The following is a 21,791-nucleotide window of genomic DNA, read 5'->3' as shown; positions in this document are numbered from 1 at the left end:
CGCGGTCGATGACCAAAGGAGCCCCGTTTGGGAACGCTGCGGGAACCCACCGCGTTCGGGGCAAGATTCGCCCGGCGCACAATTTCATGCCGCCGGATGGCCGCGGCATGCCGCAAGGGGTTCTTCTTCTGTACTTGTAGTGTATTCTGGAGGTTGATGCTTGGTGGTTGATGCCGTGGAGAGGAACCTTGGGGGAACTTTGCGGCAAGATTCGTTGGTGTTTTTTTTTTGTTCGGTTTTATTATTCCCTTGTGATACAAGAGTTTTGTCGGATTTTGCTTGTGATGGTGGCGACGGAGATAAAGTGCAACATGTTTTCCTTCATTTCCTGATTCCAGCTTGTTTAATTATTTGTATTTATTTTAGTTAGTTACGGATCGTCTTTGCTGGTGTTGATTGACTTCTCGCCAACAACAGCCTTGTCGTCACCACCCATGTAGCTATGATAACATCGTCGTGCTTGGCAGGCCCAGGTCCCACGCTTCGCTTCATCTTGTCTCGGCAGCATTTTTTGGCATCGTCACACTAGCAGGCCCCCAAGGAGATTGCAAAGTCGTAGCCTATGCCCGTAGCCCATCGTTCGCAAGGCAATTGCCCATCTCCCCCGATTGGGGCAGCCGTCTATATTGTTCTTGAAGCCTTGCCTTGCTTTCTCGTGCTTGCTCTGTCCCCCGCCCCCCTTGTCCCCTCAAGGGGGTCCCAGTCGTACGGATCCAGTCCACCGGGAGTGGATCGTGCCAAAATGCCGGTTATCCGCCAGCGAGTTTGCTGGGCACGAGGGAGAGAGAGAGAGTTGCGAAGAAAAGGGAAACAGGCAGCGAAGCCAACGCCCACTCCCCCCCGGGACTCGCTCAGAGGTGGTCTGGCTTACCCAAAAGGGTAATACTTGAGATTCCCAGCGGGATGGTTAGGGTTGATGGGCGCCGCATTCGTGTTAGGACCGCCCTGTTCCCGTCCTGTCCTGTTATCAAACCCGGGATATTGCAAACTCGGCTTTTAGTTTGTATGGATCGTGATTCAAGAAATATAGTACAGCCAAGGGGGGTAGCCAAGGAGGCGAGCAAGAAGCAAAAGTCGCCGCCGTGGTCCGATTTCCCAATAGCACTCCCATGAAACCTCAACCCTTTGCTAATCTCTCACATTACGAGATTCTCCTTTGGGCCATCGATCTCATCGTTCCCTTCTGTCGGGACACCCTCCTCCCCACCTGGGGATCCATCTAGCAATTCCCTCGCTCTCGTTTGCCTTGCCTTGCCACGCCTCGTCCATTATTACAGGTTACTTTTTCTTTTCTTTTCTTTTTTCCCCCATGTTCTTTTGCGCATGGGCAAGCTTAGCCGCCTTTGCGGGCGCACACCGAACCTGCTTTTTTTGTGACCTACAAGCATGCGTGTGATATGGTTCTCACACTCACATGGCCGAGATTTGGGGTCCGTTTTGACGACTTAAGCGATGTCTTGACGCCGTTATCATAATCGACCTTTTTTTTTTTTTTCGCTTGGTTCTTTTTTTTGGCCTCACGAGATGGGCGTGGGATGAAGAACGTAGCCCCCGACATGGCCAGTTGGGTACTTTGTCGTAGCTCGATGATCCCCCTCTTTCAAAACCAAATCTTAAACCGCCCCTCATCAATTGGGCAAAAAACATCGTACAGAACAAGAGAGAGGGAAATAAAACTAGCTTTTTGGGAAAATCCATGCAGTGCCATTTGCGCCCGCGAATCCGCGGCTGTTCGAGTTTTGTCATGAGGGAAATAGCCAAGCATCCCACCGTTGTTTCCGTCATTGATTTGAGAAGAAGGAAAAAGCTTCTGGCTTAGACGCGTTTCATCATCATCCATTTTCCCTTTTCCGCACGGGCAACTTTAACACCGAAAAAAAGAGGCGGCAGTGCGGCAGGTATTGTGGCTGGTGGGCGTGGTGTAGCGTGTGTGATTGTGGTGGCGCCGCTAATGGAAACTGGAACGGCACTTAGGCAATCTCTAATCTCCAATCTCCTACCCCGTACTGGACTTGGACATCAATAGTCCGGTCGTGTTAAATCCGGATTCCATAACAGGCAAACGACTTCGAGGTGTGGTTGCGACGCGAAATTACCAAGGCCAACAGATGTTATGGAATCGCAACCCATCGGCGTCACCTTTGCTCCCGCGCCCTCTCTTCTCGGCCATTCTATTTCTCCCTCCCACTGTTCCATTCTGCTTCTCTAGTCTGCGACCCTGCATATTTGTTTGCAAGCAAGCTTTATTTAGACTCAGGGGGGGGGGGGAGAAAAGCACACCGATTCTTATGGCCGGTTGTGGTAAGAATTAAGGAGCTGAGCACTGCACAAGAGCGTGTCGTAGGGCGAACCAGATCCAAGGGATACGACCCCCCCCCTTCCCGTTGACGACAGCACGAGAACCAACCGGGCTTTTGCCTATCCACAGCGTTGGGATAGTAGGGCTGAGAGGGAGGCTCGGCAGAAGGTTGACATGTGGCAGATGGCGTCCCGACGGCTAGGGAAGACGACCCATTGGCTGGGCTCGGGGCCCCCACACCCCTGAGCTTGGGATGATGACAAAAAAGGTCACCGGTGATCTAAAGCTCAGTTCAGGCAAGGGATCGGCCGCCGCTACTTTGTGCTGTGAGCCAGAGCCCCTCGTTGGTACGCCGTCGTCCGTATTGGTCCTCTTTGCGACGGCCTTTTTCTTTCGAGCCGGGGTCGGGATCTTTTGGAGGAGCTCCCGGGATGCCGCGGTGGACGTGGACGTGGACGTGGGATGATCACGGCCCAACCACCAGAACCTGCTCACACTTCACACGGCACACTGGACCCATACCCTCCAAAAGCTAATGAAAGGGGTGCTCATGATGATGATGCTGATACTTTGGCCCCCCTTGCCCCCCGGGGAGTTTGGCTGGCAGCCCTGCTGGGTTGGAGATGGTATCGGTTTACACGAACTGCTACGAGCGTTTATTTTCCCCCTTTGTCATTTTTTGCTTTCCGGAGGCAAAAAGATTGACGCGCATCATTTCCCATTTCTTCCCAAGGCCTGAGGCTGGAGTTGGAGATGTGGGTGCTTGGGCCTCTTTACTTCCCGTAGGGCTCTGGTGCTGTGCTAGTACACAATATGCGCTTCTCGCTGGCAGATGTACTGCTGCTAGCTGTGCATCAGATGCCGGTTGGGGAAATCGTGATTACACGTATGTACATGCAGAACGACAAGGGGATTAGTCACCGGTCTACCCACATTGACCGGCCATTTCTGCGCGTGCCTGAGCCTGAGCCTGAGCTCGGTACGAGTACGTGTACGTGCAGTGCTCGTACTGCTTCGATAACAGTGTGGGAGTCCACCTGACCCGGGCAGCAAGGTCGTCTAATTGGGGCCAGGCAGTCTGGCAGAAATGCACAGATGGAGAGAGCTCCATTGCAGGCATTCGTACAACACAGCAACACAGCAATCCCCGCGCATCTCCATGCCGCGCAACTCGCCAAGTAAAAGACAAATGGCAAGACGGGAAAAACGGGGGGGAAGGGGTCCCCTTTCTGGTTGCAACTTGGGGACTCGGCGTACAGTACCGAGTTAGACAGCCGCGCATCTCGCACGCATGCTGTACGTTGCACTTCTGTAACAACAACAACGCACCCAAACGCTGGCAGACCGTGTAATTGGGGGGGAGGTGGGTTGGGACGGCACGGTTGGGCGCTGACAGTGGTGCCATGGAATAGCCATGTGCTGCAAATGAAAGGGCCCTCCCCCGGGGTGTGGGAAGGGGAGGGGGAGTCTGTCCAGCGTCGCAGAAATCCAGTAGAGTGCGAGATGGTTAGCCATGTTTCCCGGAGGCTCTTTTGAAATTGCTATAGATAGGAACCAGTGACGGGATCATCAAACCAAGGGCGTCAGCGTGAAGCTTTTTCTGTAGCCGGCAATGCTCGCAAAGCAGCAGCATTTCCACCCTCGCTTGCTAGACTCGGCGGATTAGATGAAGCTAGCCAAGAAGCTCACCCAAAGCTGTCCGCGTGTAGGACTGGCGTGATTGGGGGGTGCTCGGCGCTTGTCCGCGGCTCTTTTTGGAGGAGCCCATTGCCAGAATCTTGGAGAGAGACAACGCGCGCTGTTCCCAATATCGCCAGTGCACTAAGTTAGTCGCAGGCGCAATATGGTCCCCCAGCAGGCGGGGGGGGGGGGGAGGAGGAGCTTGGGAGTCTCATCAACAGTCCGGAAGAGGCCAATCACAGGCCCGAGCACTACCGATCCGTTTGTTTGGCGTCGCTTTGGTAATGGGCGTCATGGGCAGGCCAAAAATAGCTGCCCTTACAATTAGCACGTGTGCTGCCACGAGTTAGGCTGAATTCAACCTCCTGGTGGCTGGCGCCTTTTGGCAGAGGCCTGGGGGACTGAGAACACCGCCAGCCGGCAGCGAGAGTCTCCGGTGAAGGCTGAGCCCAAGCTTTTTTTCTTCTCCCTCGTCAACTCAAATCCAAGGTCAAGGTGGCCACGCACGCCCCTCCCCGCTGGAAAGCTCCTGATTAGCATTAGCAGGGCAAGTTGGTTAGTTGGTTAGTTTTGGCTCCTCTGTTTACAGTGCAGTACTAGGTATTAGACAATGAGGAGAGAGAGACAGAGAGTCATGAACATGGGGGGGAGATGATTTGAGATTTGGGGGACGGGCAGTGCTGCTCTCTTGGCGACAGCCGGTCGCTGTTCGAGAGTCCTGCTTGCTTGCTAGCTGCCGCCTTACGAGGCTATCCTGCGTCACCGTTGACGATTCGCCTATCATGGCGCGCCATGGCTGCTGCAAACCACGCTTCTCATTTGACGTCGGCCGTTGTCTCGGGATGAAAGAGACGCCACGCCGCCAGGGGCGTTACCGTTTGCCTTGATTACATGTGCAAAGACGCTTCTCTAGCGACAACCGTGCCAAAAGGTCGCACGCCCGTCACCCGTCTCCATACTTCTCTCTCTCTCTCTCTCTCTCTCTCTCTCTCTCTTTCGCTGCCTGTCTGATGCCGCAACCTAAAACTTACGTCCGTCCGGTACTCGTAGCCCATCATGATGTGCCGCTTTGAGCCATTGGCCCTACGGGCGGAGCAGCATGAGCCCTACAGCGACGCCACCGCAAAAGTAAGGTACGGATAACATGCCTTTGTTGGGGGGCTTGCTCTCTATTTCGAGAGAGGAGAAGAACATGACAAGCCCGCCGCCACCAGGACGGCAAAAAGGTTGGCCGCGATAGGTAAACGTGGAGCAACACACGACACACACACACGCCTGGCGATAGCGATGTGTGGTTTTTGGCTTCGCGTTGTACCTTTTCCCACGCAGCGCTATATACGTACGGAGCCGCCTGGGCATTTCGCATTGACGATTACTAAATAATTCTAATAATACTTGCAATCAAGTTGAACCCTTTTCCCACGGCCTCTGTCAAGATTCCGGGAGACCAACCGTGTTATTCGTGCTGCCACTGTTTTGGGAGCTGTGTCGAGTCATGGGCCAAGAAAGGCGGGACGAGCGAGCCATCCGCATTGATTGACAATGACAAGATTGGAAGGGGGGGCGCATCGGAGCCAGGCCGCCCCTCTCTCGCCGATTCGAGCACTTGAGCCCCAATCCTTTGGCTCGGGTTAAACAGCGAAGAGCTGCGATTCAAAGTCCGAAGCGGCGACGCGGCAGTAAGGCGACAAGAATAACTCGCAACGGGTTTACCATGAGGATCGGGAACTGAGTGAGCGACATGGAGCACAGTATCCCGGCCGCACAGTTATACTTTGTGATGTTTTGAAGCAGCACGTTTTCGAGGTTTGCCGATTTTACCGGGAGCCGGTAGAAAGCCTAAAGCGCACCGGCGCCGTTTGTGCGTGCGTGCCAGAGCGGGCTGCATCGTACAGTGAGTACGGAGTACGGAGTAGACTGCCATTGCATTGCCAAAGATTATAGACGCAAGGAGGCATTTCTACCACCGTGCTGTACAGTAAACTCGTGTGACCTACTTGTACCATTTCCACGGGCCTCCGGTCGGAGAATGGCTGCCGGCAAAAGGTCCGCCAACGCATTCCATCTCCAACAAGGTGGCGGCAAGCCCTTCCTCCCAAGGCGCATTGGCCAATGCGAGGCGCGGAATGGCCAGATGCGATTTCGTCCGAAGATCCTTCTACAGCGTTAGCACAGCACAAAGGAATGGCCGGTGCCTTAGCCGTGTGCCGTTCCTTTCTGGGCGCAATGTTTCGAATGCAACGTCTCGACGTCTAGAAGGCCCCCCTACTAGGAGCGCAATGGCTTGGGCCTAAACAGACGCTTGAACTGTGTGGCTAGCAGAATAGGAGAAGTCGAACATTGCGAAGCGTCGAATAGCATTAGAGCCATGTCAGCGCAGCCCTATGACGACGACGGCACAGCGTTGGCTTTGCATCCTAGCCTGGCCACTTGTACCTTACTTGCCCTGCCTGCCGGTAACCTAGCAGACCGACAGTCCCCCATGCCGCGACTTTGCCAGCTTTCGCATCACAATCACATCGTATAAGGCTCGCATCGTATCACGCCTAGGACGTGGGCGGTCCGAGTCCATGCTTGCCGGTGCGAGTTGCGAAACAGCGTCTTGCTGGGACTGAGTACGAGGTGCCGACAGCCAGCGGGTATATGTCGGGCGGAAAGGCGGAGAGGGCCCAACAATTGCCCCGGCGCACGGCCTGGAGCCCCGGCTGTCGCATCCTGCTCATCATACTGTAGAAAGGTGCGAGTACCTACGAGTGCGTGTAGTGCAAGTACGAGTACCTACGTGCGGCATCCGAGCTGGTACAGCGCCATAGAGCCGTGGCGGCAGAGGTACCTGCCGGGCGACGACAGGCATGTAGGGGGAAAGAGGCGGGACAGGCGGACTGGCCTTTTGGCGCTTCTTCTGGGACCCGCGGCTGGTCTGGTCTGGTGGCAGTAGCAGCCCAGGCCAGGCCAGGCAAGGCAAGGGAGAGCAGGAGCAGAACAGCAGTCAACAGAATGCTTGCCAGATGGGGCACTGGCACTGGATGGGATGTGCGAAAAACCGGGCAAATTTGGCTCATGACAAAACCAGCGACCAGAGCCAAAGCCATGTGGTGCTACAATTAGTAGCGGCACAACAGCAAACACGCGCTAGGCACGTATTGGGAGGGGGGCAGCACTGACACTAAGAAAAGTACCTCCCGGGTGCCCTGTCCAGAGCTAGAGGCAGAGGCAGAGGCAGGCAAGACCTAGTCCCTTCCCTCACGCCTCCCGACAGGCGGCAGTAGCGCCACGCCCCCCCCCTTGTTGCCCTTTGCTGCTCTGGCCCCCCGCTCTATCCGCAGTATCCAGCATCCCACTCGCAACTGCCTGCAGACTCCCACACCATCGCCTACCGTCACTGCACAGGCACGAAAACATGCGTCGATGTGCTGGCCACACCCCCCCTGCACAAGTTGCAAGTGCCTACTGCAGCATAGGCCACTCCTGCCGCACCCCCTGTCAAGCCAGAGCGCACAGCCAGATCCATCCGCGCAGCCCAAAACCTCGTGTCTTTGTCCTGCTACTCCCACGCCCCCCGGCACCGATCGACCTTGCTCGAGTGGACGGGATGGCCTGTCACAGCTTTTCTTTGCAACACGCCTCACACCCTCCCACCCCCAGAACAACGCTAATTACATAGTACAAAGCCTTGCTGGGCGGGCTTCAAGCCTGCCCCATGCAGCCCTGCAGCATCCGTCCAGGGTCTCGTCGCATACACACTGAGCTTTGGACGGACACAGGCAGATAAGTCGAGGCATCTAGTATTTAACTCTCTCGTCCTCCCATCTTGGTCCAACCCGTCATGACCATTCCGATCCAACAATTGCTCAGACTCACATCTGCTATATAATACCAATCGACATCTCATCCCAATCATCCATCTTCATCTTTACTCTTCAATTTAAAGCAGAGCCTCTTTACATACTTGTCTCTTCTCTTTGCCCAAGGCCGCCTTGCTTCTGCACCCCTCCAACAACAGTCATATCGGCTCTTATTTCTCTACTACACAACATCAACACATCAACACATCACACAATGGCCATGTACGCCATCTCACAACAACACCCCTACGCCTACGCTGCCGTTGCGGCACCGGCTCCTCCACCTCCCAGGCACTGCTCAAACCACGGCACCAGCAGTGCTTTCAGCAGCTCTGCCCACCCTGACGAGGATTGGACCAAGATCTCAGATCTTGCCGAGCGCAGGAGGATACAGAACCGCATCGCTCAGCGCAACTACCGTATGTCTCACTCGCACACTCTTGGAATTGGGAGCGCAATCTTTTTTTTTCGCCTTTTTTCTTTTTTCCCTCCCTCTAACTCTCATTTGCAGGCAAGAAGCTTAAGCGCCGTCTGGAGGACCTTGAGCGCCGTGCTGGATCCGAAGAGGGCGATGCTGAGAAGCAGCCTTCGCCAGTGCAGTCCACCAGCCCCAACAACAAGATCACCAAGCGCCAGTCAATCTCCAAGGCACACAAGGCCCACCAGCCTGCTCCCGTCCGCCTGCCGACTCCCCCCAAGGCCATCGTGTCTCAGGGTCAATTCACTCCTCCCATGGAGTCGCACGAGGAGCTTGCCTTTGCCCCTCCCGCCTACCACCACCACGACGAGCGCGAGCGATCCAACACGCCGCCCGTCTTCTCCTACACAACCTACCCGGCTCCCGATGAGCTGCTCATCAACCCTTACGGATCTGCTCACGCCTATCCCACCATGACCACCGCAGAGGCCTACCCCAACTACCTGACGGCCACTGCCATGCCTGCTTCGCTGCCTCCTCTGGGACACTACAGCGAGCCCATCAAGCGGGATCTGTATCCCGACAACGTCATCAGCCCCTACATTGGCTATGGCTTCATGCCTACTCACGACATGGGCATGCCCACTCCCTACGACCCATCCAACCCTCTGGTGAGTTCGGCTAGGCATCTCTCCTACTCTCGGGATCTGCGTTGCTGATTCTGAATGCCACAGACTCCTCCTCTGTCGCACTCATACGACCACTCGGCTGCCTGCTCTGAGACGGGCTTCGAGTACCCTACAACCCCGCTGTCCATGCCCGGATCTCCGGCCATGATGCAGCACCAGCATTAAACTGGAAACAAAAACAGAAAAGCAAAAGCAAAGAAGAAAAAAACACGCAAAACAGACAAAAAATACCAGATTTCATACAATTCATCATCCTCCCTTTCCATGTACACTCCGAAGTACATATGCACCACCTTGTCACCAACTACTTCTCCCGCCTCTTCACCGAGTCCGATCATCGGTCTCAACAAGGTGGTGATTTGACATCACGAAAAATGATTTCTGGTTTTATGCACGGGGTTCACAGCACTACTAGTGCGCAAAGGGTACTTTTATTTTTACTTTTTATTTTTTCATGAGGACAAATAGCATGGCGATTGTGGGTCTCGTTCACTCTTCTTGGGGAGCCTTGGTTGAGCTCAATATTTGTGTTACCACCTTTTTATACTTGTTTTTTTTTTGTGTTCTTTACGAAGTGGAAATTGGGATGACTTGAAAGATGGGTTGGATTGGCGGGCGTTCCAAGGAGCAACGGATTGATCGATGTGATTAGCATCTCATCTGGCTTGGTCTTTTGGGTACATGTACTCTAACCTGATGCTCAGCACAGGTTTGTTGGATACAGCTTTTTTTTTGGTGTTTTCTCTTTTTTTACTTTATTCTCCATTTTGGATTATACTAGATATCCCCGCCGGAATACTTTACGGATCGGGCACTAGAAGCGTGCTCAAATATCACAAAAAAACACACATTGTTCATACATCTTCTTCTCTTGTGCCTACATCGTGCTTGCATCGTGCCTATAGCTAGCTCTACCAAGAACATGATGATTTGGAAGTGAAGTCGACAAAGCTGCTGTCCCGACCCAGCGGACGAACCGGCGACGCTACTGGCATGGCTTGGGTTCACTGCCCAACTGCCATGTGGACGAAGCCACACACTACTGACTACCTCGAGATAGTTTGGTTGCGGCCGCTGCGGTAAAAATAGTAGCGCCACAATCGCCCGGCGCTTGGGGTGCAAGCGAAGGCTCGTTGCTTTTTGGTCCCTACCTGTACTTGTATTTCTTTTTGCTTGGTGTCTACGGAAAGTTTTGCGGGGAGAATTTGGCCGGAGAAGCGGAGGCTTTTCTGCGCCTCGAAGTGGCATTTTTCTTGTTTTTGCCCATGGTTGGGCTTGGACATGCGTGTTGCGTGTGTGTGTGAGAGCATGAGGAAGGATTTCCTAGCAGCTTCTTCCTTTCTTTCTAGGAGCAGCCACCCCCGTCACCTATCAAGCACGTGGGAACGGAGGCGCTGGGCGACTTTTGCTGCGTGCATTTGTGGCATTTGGCATCATTTTTGGGTTTGCTGGCTCGTGGCTCGTGGCTCGTGGCTTGAGATCGGATTTATCGCCCATTGTTACGCCCCCCCGAAGTTGGGTTTGACAGGTTTGTCACTTCTCTTGGCTTGTCTCCGCTGGACTTTTCGGAGCTTAGAGCACGAGGCCATTACTAAGGAAATCTGGAATCTGGAGAAAAAAGCCGGAGTAAGAATACTCCGCTCCAGCTTTGCCTCGCCCGATCGGAGTATCCGCACCAACCTTTGCCGAAGCTCAACTTACTCGCTGCAACATTGAATCTTGACCCAACAAGGCTACCGCTGGCGAGGCTACGCACTTTGGAGCAGCAAGTTGAAACTCGCCATCTCTTGCTCGCCATTAATAATTGCACATCAACAAAGAAAAAAAGAAACCGCCGCCGCGCAACCTCTTTCCAACGAACAACGATGCACGCCACGACTCGCTGGCAGCAACTGCTCTTTCTCTACGGTGGAGACCAGTAAGAGACTCCCCTCCCTCACCTCTGCGGCCCTTGCCTCCGTTTGCCTGCGCCGCGATGGCTTCTTTGTTTTTGTTTTCCTCACCCCTCTACCTCTTTTTCCTCATTGGTATACGCACTGTGGGAGCCTATCATGCCCTAATCTGATCATTGGCTCGATTGGGAATGAGTTGGAAGCGAATCGGAAGTCTAGACCACGGCGGTGGCTTTGGGTTTGTAATTCTTGCCTCTTCCTTCTTGGCACCGCAGCACACCCCTTGATGGTATGAATGACTAGAGAAAGGGGGGAGATGAAGCCATTGGAGGTAGCAAGCAAGCGAGTGGGCAAAAAAGAAAACAAAGAAGCCAAGAAAAATGAAGCATCTCGAGGCTAACTGAAACCCGCCCCCCCCTGGGGTTCCGTCCAACAAAAGACCGTGGGACTCTTCGTTATGGGTCACTTCAGATGATCGTGTCCGCGGAGGCGCCAGCCAGTCCCACCTCTCCGTGATAAACCCCGAAAAGGTCCGGTTCTACGGCCATCTCGATACCCAGACGCTTGGTGGTGCCGGCTTCGCATCGCAGCATAGCTTGGGCGTGCTGGACTGGGATCTTTCCGGCTATGAGGGCATCGTCGTTTCAGTGGCCGAAGCCGATGGCAAACGATACGCGCTGACGCTCAAAGACGAGATACCCCCGAAGAGGGGCGACGGGCGTGAGGAGGCTGGTATCAGCTGGGAGGCCGAATTCACAGTCTCGGAGGGCGGATCGGGGATTGACTTGAAGACGGTGTTTTTGCCGTGGAGTGCGTTTAAGCCGACGTATCGAGGCAGGCCGAAGCCGGATGCGAAGCCGCTGGACCTGTCTAATGTCAAACGAGTTGGTTTGATGATGCGAAGGTGAGCCTTTTGATGACTCGACGCGTGACAGACTCAGAGAATTGACTCGTGAGAATTATAGTTTCTTTGGAGACCAAGAGGGGGATTTCTCCATCGAAATCCATGCTATTGCCGCCAAGAGAGAGATTGAAGAGGAGGAGGAGGATGACGATCCCAAGGCTGCCGTTGAAGCTGCGGCGTTGAAGACGGTGCAAACCAGTCGGCGTAGTTGGTTTCGACTGTTGCTATGTGGATTGATTTGAAGGGGCTGCACCAATTGTATTGATGATGGACAATTGAAATGACGATGGAAGCATATGATTTGACTTGCTGCCGACTTACACGGCTTACGGCAACTTATCAACAAAAAAAACAGACAAAACAACTGCTTTACACAAAACCAACTACTTAATCAACATCTGCTTTGATCATTCAACGTCGCATCTTGTGCTTGGAATGTGAAACTGTCATTCTGATAAACGAAATGGTCTGTCTACACGGTGACCAGTTGCAGGCGAATAGCTTCCTACAGCTGGATTGCAGCGCTTGCGGCAACGATGTCGTCACCATGTTGCATTCGTATCGGGTGCACTGCACCCCTTCTTCAAGGCAGTGTCAGATAAGTGAATCTACTAAACATTTTAAAACCTCGCTTTTGAATTGATTATACCTAGGTATCGGTATCTGCTGATAGTTTTACCCATGGCCGGTAGTTTCTTCCGATTCTCACCAAAGCTGCTACCGCCGCGCAAGCAAGCTCACGTCAAAACAACATAATTACCACAACCATAATCCGATAATTACGGCAACACAGTCAGATTCTAATCGTGTAATCGCCTCAGCAGCCATGTCTCTGCTCTGTCTGTTCTGACTTTCACTCCCCCCTTCAGCGATCCTTGGCCTCTCTGCATCGCCACCGCCCTTGCCCTCCAAGGCGCGCCGTGGCGATCCCCAGTTCGCTGCCCGGATCGGAGCGCTTCTTTGACATGTCCGGGTCCGGGTGCTGGGGCTGGGGCTGTCGGCGCACCAAGGTTGACATCTCCCCGCGCCTATGAGCGCGCTGCTGTTCTGCTTACGCCGCCGGCGCGAAAGCTTCCTGAGCTGCCGGGCCTTCTTCTGCTGAGGAGAGGGCGTGAGCGGACGGGCTCGGGGCGCGGATGTCGCTGCGGGAATGCTGAGCTGTTGAGGCAGCTCGTTCGCGACGGGAATGACTGCGGCATGAGCTCTGCGGCGTGAGCTTTCTCCTCTGAGCTCTTAATCCCGGAGTTCCTCACGGCCGGGAGGAGGGGATTGAATTTTGGTTTTCTTACTTCCCCGGCTGTCATCCTCCGAGAATTCAAACTTCACACACACTTATACGCACTGTTTTCCCTTCTTTTGTCTCCCCCTTTTTATCCTCTTATGTAACCAAAGGGCTGAACTAATTGCTCTTCCACCACCAAAACCGAAAAAGTTAGGCTTGTTTTCTCTTGCAATGCCTTTTCCTACCAACTGACTATTATTCCAGATTTGCTTCCATCCGCCACAAAGCCCGTTACGCTTCTCTCGAAGCCTTCTTCTTCTAGGCCGTCTGCGTCTCACTTGGCTGGGCTTATGCCCCTAATTATGCTCGACGCCATTCCCTACCGCAAGTGTTGACATCTGCTACTTCCCGAGAATCACTGCCGGGGGAGCTTAATTGGCTCTGGGCTCTGGGCTTTTTGTGTACGATGCGGTGGCAAAAAGGAGAAGAAGCTTAAAGCTACTTTGATGAGGAGGCTATGACAGGCGGGCTTTTCTCAAACAGGCATTTGTAGAATATTACGACTTTGAGAATCCTATTGGGAGGGTTCGAAACAACGAGCATGAAACTAACGGAGGATGTGATGACTGATAGGTAGTTGGTTCCCCCAACTACTTTGGAGGAATCACCCCGACAGCCGGCGTGCTTGCCCGACGACCGATGTAGCAATCTCTTGGTCCATCTGGGGGAGTCTTGGGCATCCTCGCGGCCACTACCTTGGCATTCGCCAGTCCGGCTTTTGCAGCGTTTTTGCTTTTTCAAGGTGCCTGGCGTTGTCCCTTTCTAAAGCAAAGTATGACAAGTGGTACGGGGATTAGAATGGCTATCAAGAGTGGAAGCAGAATACGCGGAGGCCGATACCGAAGCTTTGGTAAGCCACCAGGTGAGTTTCTGTCTCTTACTCTGAGTTTTCTCTCATGAAAAGTTGGGGCGCGTGGAAGAAGACGGCAAGTTGCAATATGTGATTTGTACAATTATATTCAAGTTTATATGATTGGAATCCATCTAGAAAAGATGGCGATATAGACGTCATGCTTGGTGCAAATCAATGGACCATGATGCAATTTCTACTCATGTCATGCTTCCCACTCGCCTCTCCCGTCTTCATTCGCTGCCCTTTTGCCTGGGGTTGTTTTGCCTGGGGTTGTTTTATTTGTAAAAGGACTTGACCTTTTCAATCTCATCATAACTGCCCATGAAGATACCTGACCTGTCGTGGATGTGCTCCGGTACGACCTCCAGCATTCTGTTCATTGTGCTGTCAACAGCCTGGCCGCCAGCTTCATCGCGTGCCAAAGTTAGTCTCCAGTTCGAGATTTACCAAAAAGGGGGCTGCTGATATGATTTGACTTACCATTCTCAAAAACCAAAGCCATGGGCGCACACTCATATAGGATACGAAGCTTGCCCTTGGGGCTCTTCTTGTCCGCCGGGTAGGCAAAGATGCCTCCGTACAGAAGCGTGCGGTAGGCATCGGCCACCATGCTGCCGATGTAACGGGCGCTGTAGGGCTTACCGTCGGCCTGGGCCTGCTTGAGCGAGTTGAAGTAGTTGATGGTCTTGTCCTCCCAGTACAGCGAGTTGCCCTCGTTGACGGAGTAGATGGCGCGGGCCTTGGGGATGCGCATGTCCGGGTGGGACAGGATGAACTCGCCGATGCCGTTGTCGAGGGTGAAGCCGTTGACGGTGCTGCCCTTCATGGTCATGACGAGCTGGGCGGAGGCGCCGTACATTGTGAAGCCGGCGGCGACGAGCTCGGTGCCGGGCTTGAGGATGTCCTCCTTGCTGGCGACGTTGACGCCGTCGGGGATCTTGTGGACGGCGAAGATGGTGCCGACGGACACTCCGGCGTCGAGGTTGGAGGAGCCGTCGATGGGGTCGCAGGAGACGATGTAGCGGGCGCCGGCGGCCTGGGGAAAGTGAATCTCCGTCTCTTCTTCCTCGGACACCAGCATGGCGACTTTGCCGCAGGAGCGCATGGCCTCGATGAAGAGGTCGTTGGAGATGACGTCGAGCTTCTTCTGCTCGTCGCCGGTGGTGTTGGAGGAGCCGGCCAGGCCGGTCAGGTTGACGAGGGTGGCGCGGCGGATGTAGTAGGCGATGGACTTGAAGGAGTATTGGAGGGCATGGCAAAGCAATCTGTTTGAACGAGGGTTAATTTCATGATGAGTGTTTGTCTATGCTGTTTGCTTCATTGTGGGAGAGCGGGATAGCGGGTGGGATTTCGTTCAAGGTTTGTGCAGTGTAAAGGCAGCAGGTGAAATCGATTGATACGTACGTGAAATCACCAGTGGCTTCCTTGTGCTTAATCTGCTCTTCGGTAAGGAAGCGCGTGAGTGTGATGATGTGGGTGTTGACTTTCTCGCCCGTGTCTACGCTCATGGTGGCGGTTTATAGGCGATGATGTAATTTGGGGGAAGCTTGGGGTTTTTAGTTGTACAGCAGAGGAGCTTTGCTGGCAGTGGGAAATTCCGTGTCCCTGGATGTAGATCTCGGCGACGCGGGTATTTTGAGAGGCAATTGGACTGGAATGAATCGAATTGAAGGGGGGGATGGAAAAGAGTTGGGGAGATTGTTGTTGGTTGGAGAAGAGCAAAAGCTGTAGTGAGGCAACGGCTAGCACTGGTACAGCTCGGCAAATACAAGGCGATGACGCGGGGTATATCGTGGGGGTTTTTTTTGTTGGAGAGAGTTTGAATTTAAAGGGTAGCGGGAAGAAACCACCGTTCATATATAAAGTCGAAGAAGAAGAAGAGAGAGAGAGAGAGAGAAAGGGGGCAAGGGAAAAAAAACAGAAAAAAGTTCCCAGCACTACGGACAACTGATCACAAGACGCCCGAAAATCGAGAAACAATCGCGTAAACCCGCTGCTGCCATCCGGCCGGGACTAGAAACGCAGGTCCCTCTTTGGCCAGGTTAAGTTCCCTCAAGGATGGCTTGTGCGGCTCTCGTTCAATACGGGAGCGAGCGGCTACTCTGGGCCCTTTGATTTGCAATTGGAATGTGTGTTTTTGCCAGGGGGTGGGTGGGAAGATCCGTCTGGACGTTTCTTTGCTTGCTGTATTCTTTTGGCTTCCTATCAAGTGACAAAACTCTTACACAGCAGAGAGTCATGCTTTAACCGACTATACCGAAGGGGCCACCCGGGCCATGAGCACTTGGCTTCCGGGCTACGGTATTCACCGGATGAGGGGAGCTTTTCTGTCCCTCTTTCTTTCGGCCCCCCCCTTTGGGAGTTTCTCTTTTCTTTTTTTTCTCTCATGGTGATACGATACTGTAATCTCTCTCCCCCCACGGACGGGAAAAGACAGACCCTTCTTTTCTTCTTTCCTTTGCCCGGTTAAGCCCGTTCGATGCCCAGCTGCCGAAGCTCAAAGAGCGCAATCTGTGTAAGAGGATTTCCCGGGAAGAAGCAGCAAGGAGGAAGCTAAAAGATTCCCGTTTCGGGGCGGTGGCGCGGAGGGTCCACGTGAGTTGGGCTGCAGCTCGGGATGGGGAGCCGAGCGGTGCCGAGAGGGGAATGTTCATGGTAGATAATGATTAGCTAAGAATTGTGTCAGGAGCTGAAGCTGAAGCTGGGCGGAAGTTGGGGCAAAAGCGGCGCAAAGCAGGGCGCAAAAGGGCTGTTGTGAGAAAGTTCATCCGGTATTATTCCGCTCAACACAGTTAACATAAGGCTAAGCTAATTACATAATCCAGCTGCATTACATAAGTCGCTTGATTTCACGTGCCAATTGCTGTCCGTCCTGTTTTTGCGGGCGGGTCTACTCCGGAACCCGGGCCTCTCTTTACCCCAGCCCCAACTTTTTCCCTTGACCTTGACCAAAAACGACCCAAACTCTTTCCTCTCCAGTTTTTGGGTTGCTTGTGGGGGACGTCAAGTCGCTTTTACTACTGCAAAAGTTATACCTCGGCATGTGGCCTTCGCACGCCAACGACTTGCCGTCGGCTTTGCGACTCCAACGAACTTCCAGTCGCGGCTAAACCATCACCCTCTCTCTCTAAAACTAAATTTGCCTCACGAGAGTTTCTTCTTTTTATTGCATTCTTCTTTTCTCCCCTATACTACTAATTCTTGTTGCTTTCAATTTTGATACCGCCTTTTCTCTTATTTTCACCTTAGGGGAGGATAAGCAAACGTCATCGAAGTCCCCCTTCAGCGATAAAACAGCCAACTTCTTCTTCTTGCGTCCGATGAGCGCGTGCTCTACCACACATCCCACCTAAAACCAAAACAAAAGAAGAAAAAAACCGTCAATCATGGTCGCCGACACCCTCGTCTACCACCCCACGGTGGCCCATTACCTGCGCTTCGTCGCCACCACCGTCGGCCGCGACAAGATCCTCCGCGCGATACAGTACTTTGCCCGCTTCTACGCCTGGTACCTCCTCCGCACAAACGGCTCGCCCTCGCAAATGGCCCCCTGGAACGCCATCAAGAAGCAGTTTGGCCTCGCCCGCAAGATCATGCGCGTCGGAAAAAACGTCGAGCACTTCAAGGCCGCCGCCCAGGCCGCCGACGCAAAGGCCGCCGAGCCCTTCCTGCGCTACGCCGCCGTCGGCCGCCAGGTGGGCTATGCCGGCTACCTCACCTTTGACGCCCTGACCGTGGGCGACGCCGCCGGCATTCGCAAGTGGCACGCCGCCAAGACGCTGCAGCAGCACGCTTCCCGCTTCTGGGCCATGGGTCTCATCTTCAGCATCGCCGGCCAGGTCTACACGCTGTACCGCCTCAAGCAGCGCGAGGCCAAGATCGATCGCAAGGACGGCGAGGGCGTCGTCGAGAGCAAGCAGATCCTCAAGTGGGTTCCCCATCCCCTCCATACACCATCACGTAAGAAAAGAAAAAACTCGATGCTAATGTGTATAATCTCTCTAGAGAGCGAGCCGCCAGCCATCTGCAGCTCGTCTCTGACGTTTGCGACTTGACCATTCCCTCCTCCGCCCTCGGCTGGGTTGGCTTCGACGACGGCTTCGTCGGCCTGGCCGGAACAGTCAGCAGCGCCATCGGCGTCTACTCTCAGTGGAAAAAGACGATCTAGGCGGACCGGCTCGAGACAAACAAGGAGCTTTCTAATACATGCTTGCCGCACTAGCAGCGCCCATCCCTGTATACAAGGGAGCATGTTGAGCGAGAATGTGTCGTCAGGGAACCAGAAACAGGGCCTGTGTATAATACCAACGATGATGACCGGCTATATGTGGATTTGTATATCGCGTTTCACCATGTCCTTGTCAAATATTTGTATCTTTTACGTCATCTTTATTTACTGTTCGGCTAGCACGTGCCTGGGTCAACACATCTTTTGTTGCAAGAATGTCAAAGTAAGATAAAAGAAGAAAAAAAGCAAAAATAAAAGCAATCAAGCGCAAAGAAAGAGACCAAATAGAACCCTGCGTAAATCCCGTTAAATCATACAGCCTGACTCTCTTGCCTCCCATGTGATATCATGTGTTCCGGAGCTCCCCCCTTTCCAGCCGGTTAGTAGTCCCATGTTCATTCTGCTCATCAAGAGTCTCGGTCCTGGTATATCGTCCTCCGGTATCCATTCCTATCGAAATAGCAAATAGCAGGCTGCTTGACCTATTGTAAAGTCCAGAAACTCCCACCTCCCCCGCACTAGCTACGAACTCGTAAGAACTAGTCTGTCCAGGCCAGGCGGCCAGCTTTTCGAATTGATAAAAAGATCCGTTTGCGGTCATCTATCACCTTTGGTCAAGGCCAATTCCGCCAAGAGAGCGAGTGCATACATTAAAGACACGTTGAAAGAAAGACGGGCGATGGGGGAGATAGAGTAAAAAGCTCCATGATGTGTGCTCTGAGACAAGAGACAGAATAGAGAGTAAAATTTACCAGTAGCGCCCGCCACGATCGTAATCACGCGCATACGCTCCCTCTCGGGGGTATGCTGGTTCTCTTGGGGGGAATTCTCTTGGTGGCCGGTCATACGCCGGTCGACCACCGTTTGCATAAGGGTCGGGAGGTGGCGGGTAATCGCGGCGGTAAGGCTCTTCATAACGGCCTCGAGGTGGCGGGTAATCTTCCACCGGTCGCCGGGGGGGCGAACGATAGCGTGGTGCTCTATCATCGTAGTACTCGCGACGAGGGCTTCGGTCACGGTAGCCGTACGACGGGCCGGTCTCACGGTTGTATCCTCGGTGAGGCGGTCCTCGGCGGTCATAGTTATCGAATGCTGGGGGAGGGTAAGGCCGGCGCCCTGGCGAACGGGATCGGCCACGATCCCCCCGCGGCGGCATATCGGGTTGAGTCTAAAGGTCACATGGGTGAGCAAGCGGCCCATGCGAGGGGACATGCCAACAACTTACATCAACGAGGCACTGGACGCGACTTCCTTTGAATTCGCGGCCATCTAGCTTTTCGACAGCTGTTCTCAGGTCTGCGGCAGTCTCGAATTCGACAAAGCTAAAGGCCTTTTTGTTAGCAACAATGGCAAGGGTTGAAATAGCGGATTCAAACTTACCCTCGACCATTGGAGTCACGGCCAGTCTCAGAGTACACCACGTCAAGGCTTGATTGACGGGCGAAATCTTTCAGGTCCTATTCGCAGAATCCACGTAAGTCGTTGCCAAGGAGGAGGAGAAAAGCCTCGAGTAAAAAACAGTCCACGTATCGGCACGCCAAAAAATCCATCAAGTCAGGAACCAGGGATGCCAGGCCGGAGTCGCCAGTCCAGAACGAAGGGGGAGGGAAGGACGATGCGGGGTGCATACGCCGACCCAAAGCAAGGCACAGCAAACCAAAACGCTCCAAGTATATGATAGAAAAGGCACGCAAGTCCCGTGGAATCCAGGAGCAATAAACTGGGAGAGGGAACAGACCTGCCAACTGGTATCATTCGGAAGTCCTGTAATCTGCATTCGATGAGGAGTTCTACGCGGTCGCGGCGGAGCACGCTCGTGTCCCATACCGCCTTCTCGGTGTCGAGTTCCACGGGCAAACTGAACGGTGAGGCGTTCTCCCATAAAATCGGATCCATCTTTATTGCAATCGCGGATTAGCACTCAAGCGGAACGAAGGCGACGGGGTAATTGGACGGGCAAGGCAAAGATGTTGGGGGCGATGACATACGAAAGGCTATATGACGGCGGCAAGAGAGCGCGACTGGTTAGCAACGATTGAATCCATAGCAAGCGGCGGTTGAACGGGGCGTGCGAACCTGGAACGACATCGCGGGCGTCCATTGCGTCCTTGTACTCGATGAAGCCGAAGCCATTCATCAGCTTCACTTCGGTGATCTCTCCGGTACCGTGGGTCGCAAAGTGAGCCTCGACATCGGCCTTGGTAGCTGCGGGAAGCCAGTTAGTGGTAGCCACGGGGAGCGGGAAGCAATGGAGATGGACCATGTCGAGGGAGGTTCCCCAAGTACAGCCTGGTGGACGAAACCTCAGTCATGGCGGGCGACCTAGAGTCCGCGTCTGGCAAGAGTCCGGAATCTGGTGCTTTCTCGTGAGCACTGGACTAGGCTTCTGGTTCCTTTTCTCTCTCTCTCTCTCTCTTTTTCTTCTCTCTTCAGCGGTCCGGTGAATTCGTCCAAGGAACAAGGCGGGCGAGCGAGATATAACAAGCGCAGCCGGAGGAAGGATGAAGAAATGGACGGCGGCTAGTGTGAGGAGCTGAGATCCAAGGCCAGAGCTTGCTATCAAGCGAAGAAGAAGAGCGAAAGAGGCTGGCGGCTGCAAGGTTGCGTGGGGACGGTCAGAGGCGGCAGAATCGCCGAAAGCGGCATAGTAGGCCCCGCGTTTGAGTGTCTTAGCGGCAAAGAGGCAAAAAAAGAGGCACGAGCAAGAGCAAAAGAGGGTCGAGAGGCTGCCACCTGCCGGGCCTTTTTTCTGCCGTCCGCGTGCGCTCGCAGAGACGCAGGTGACCATGCAATCGGGACCCGCCCTGCCCATGCTCTCCGCTGCTCTTGCCTTGCTACTGTGCGCCGTACGTCAGTACATACATAGGCGACCTGGTAGGCGAGGACCCGATTACGTAGTTGGAGGTACGGAGCGCGATGGTGTGCGTGCAGCGCTGGGAAAGGTACCATTAGACTGCAGACCAAGGTACCGTGATATCTAGTAGTAGCACCTAGGTACCTAGTAGCTTTCAATTACACGCGCATACACGTACCTTACTTTGCGCTACTCCCACCATCTGCTAGGTACCTTGTCCTGGACTGCAGTTGCCTCATCCAGACGGGCGCTAGAGCTCTACCTGTCGCTAAGGAACGAGTTACTTATACTTAGTACTTAGTTGCATGGTATCTTTTGTCTCAATCTTCCTTGCAGATCCAAATGTCATGGCCGAAAAAGCACGCATAGCCGCACTCCAAGCGAGCAAAGCTACATGAGACAATCTAAAGCAATTGCGCATCAACAAGTTATATCTTCCTATTGCTAGGGTTTCATAGCCCTCGTTACCCCTTCCAATCGACATGGCCAACTTTGCATGATGCTCTAAGGACTTGACCTGGATGGCACGGAGCGCTAAGAGGTTTGCTTGCGTATTGATGTCATTACAGTACGCAAACAATGGCTCAATGAGAAACACGACCAGACAGTGTTTTGGGGTGAAACAACTCTTGATAGTACAGACTGTACTTGTACTAGGTAGTATTTGTTAGTAGTGCAACTCACTTTGCGTGAAACATGGATGATTCCTCTACAAACACGGTCAAACATCACCACGGCATGGGTTAAGGGGATGATCCCTAATAACACTTATATAACTCCAATGACCACAAGAAAAAAGAAACAACAACAGAAAAGAGAAAATTCCCATACCGCGAATCATATTGCT

General features: G+C 53.6%; 5 protein-coding genes across 5 annotated transcripts; 3 read left to right on the top strand and 2 right to left on the bottom strand.

Moving 5' to 3' along the window:
* Nucleotides 1-8,038: 8,038 nt before the first annotated feature.
* Triagg1_9759 (uncharacterized protein) lies at nucleotides 8,039-9,096 on the top strand (the record flags this gene model as incomplete). Its single annotated transcript, XM_062904752.1, has 3 exons — nucleotides 8,039-8,243; nucleotides 8,336-8,913; nucleotides 8,977-9,096. The coding sequence occupies 3 exons, from the start codon at nucleotides 8,039-8,041 to the stop codon at nucleotides 9,094-9,096; spliced, it is 903 nt and encodes a 300-aa protein (XP_062751329.1).
* Nucleotides 9,097-10,796: 1,700 nt separating this feature from the next.
* Nucleotides 10,797-12,942, top strand: Triagg1_9758 (uncharacterized protein; the record flags this gene model as incomplete). Its single annotated transcript, XM_062904751.1, has 5 exons — nucleotides 10,797-10,849; nucleotides 11,263-11,727; nucleotides 11,789-11,915; nucleotides 12,215-12,276; nucleotides 12,549-12,942. 5 exons carry the CDS (start codon nucleotides 10,797-10,799, stop codon nucleotides 12,940-12,942), a joined length of 1,101 nt encoding a protein of 366 aa, XP_062751328.1.
* A 1,195-nt stretch (nucleotides 12,943-14,137) lies between these two features.
* On the bottom strand, nucleotides 14,138-15,370 carry Triagg1_9757 (uncharacterized protein; the record flags this gene model as incomplete). The annotated part of the gene is made up of 3 exons (XM_062904750.1): nucleotides 14,138-14,268; nucleotides 14,343-15,127; nucleotides 15,267-15,370. 3 exons carry the CDS (start codon nucleotides 15,368-15,370, stop codon nucleotides 14,138-14,140), a joined length of 1,020 nt encoding a protein of 339 aa, XP_062751327.1.
* Nucleotides 15,371-17,248: 1,878 nt separating this feature from the next.
* Nucleotides 17,249-18,030, top strand: Triagg1_9756 (uncharacterized protein; the record flags this gene model as incomplete). The annotated part of the gene is made up of 2 exons (XM_062904748.1): nucleotides 17,249-17,790; nucleotides 17,868-18,030. 2 exons carry the CDS (start codon nucleotides 17,249-17,251, stop codon nucleotides 18,028-18,030), a joined length of 705 nt encoding a protein of 234 aa, XP_062751326.1.
* An 808-nt stretch (nucleotides 18,031-18,838) lies between these two features.
* Triagg1_9755 (uncharacterized protein) lies at nucleotides 18,839-20,353 on the bottom strand (the record flags this gene model as incomplete). Its single annotated transcript, XM_062904747.1, has 5 exons — nucleotides 18,839-19,258; nucleotides 19,316-19,412; nucleotides 19,471-19,547; nucleotides 19,918-19,986; nucleotides 20,045-20,353. The coding sequence occupies 5 exons, from the start codon at nucleotides 20,351-20,353 to the stop codon at nucleotides 18,839-18,841; spliced, it is 972 nt and encodes a 323-aa protein (XP_062751325.1).
* Nucleotides 20,354-21,791: the final 1,438 nt, after the last annotated feature.

Source organism: Trichoderma aggressivum (genome assembly GCF_033847375.1).
Source record: "Trichoderma aggressivum f. europaeum strain CBS 100526 chromosome Unknown scaffold_058, whole genome shotgun sequence".
Lineage (NCBI taxonomy): Eukaryota > Fungi > Ascomycota > Sordariomycetes > Hypocreales > Hypocreaceae > Trichoderma > Trichoderma aggressivum.
Note: the sequence above shows the minus strand (reverse complement) of the source record. Positions and strands in the feature narration are given on the sequence as shown.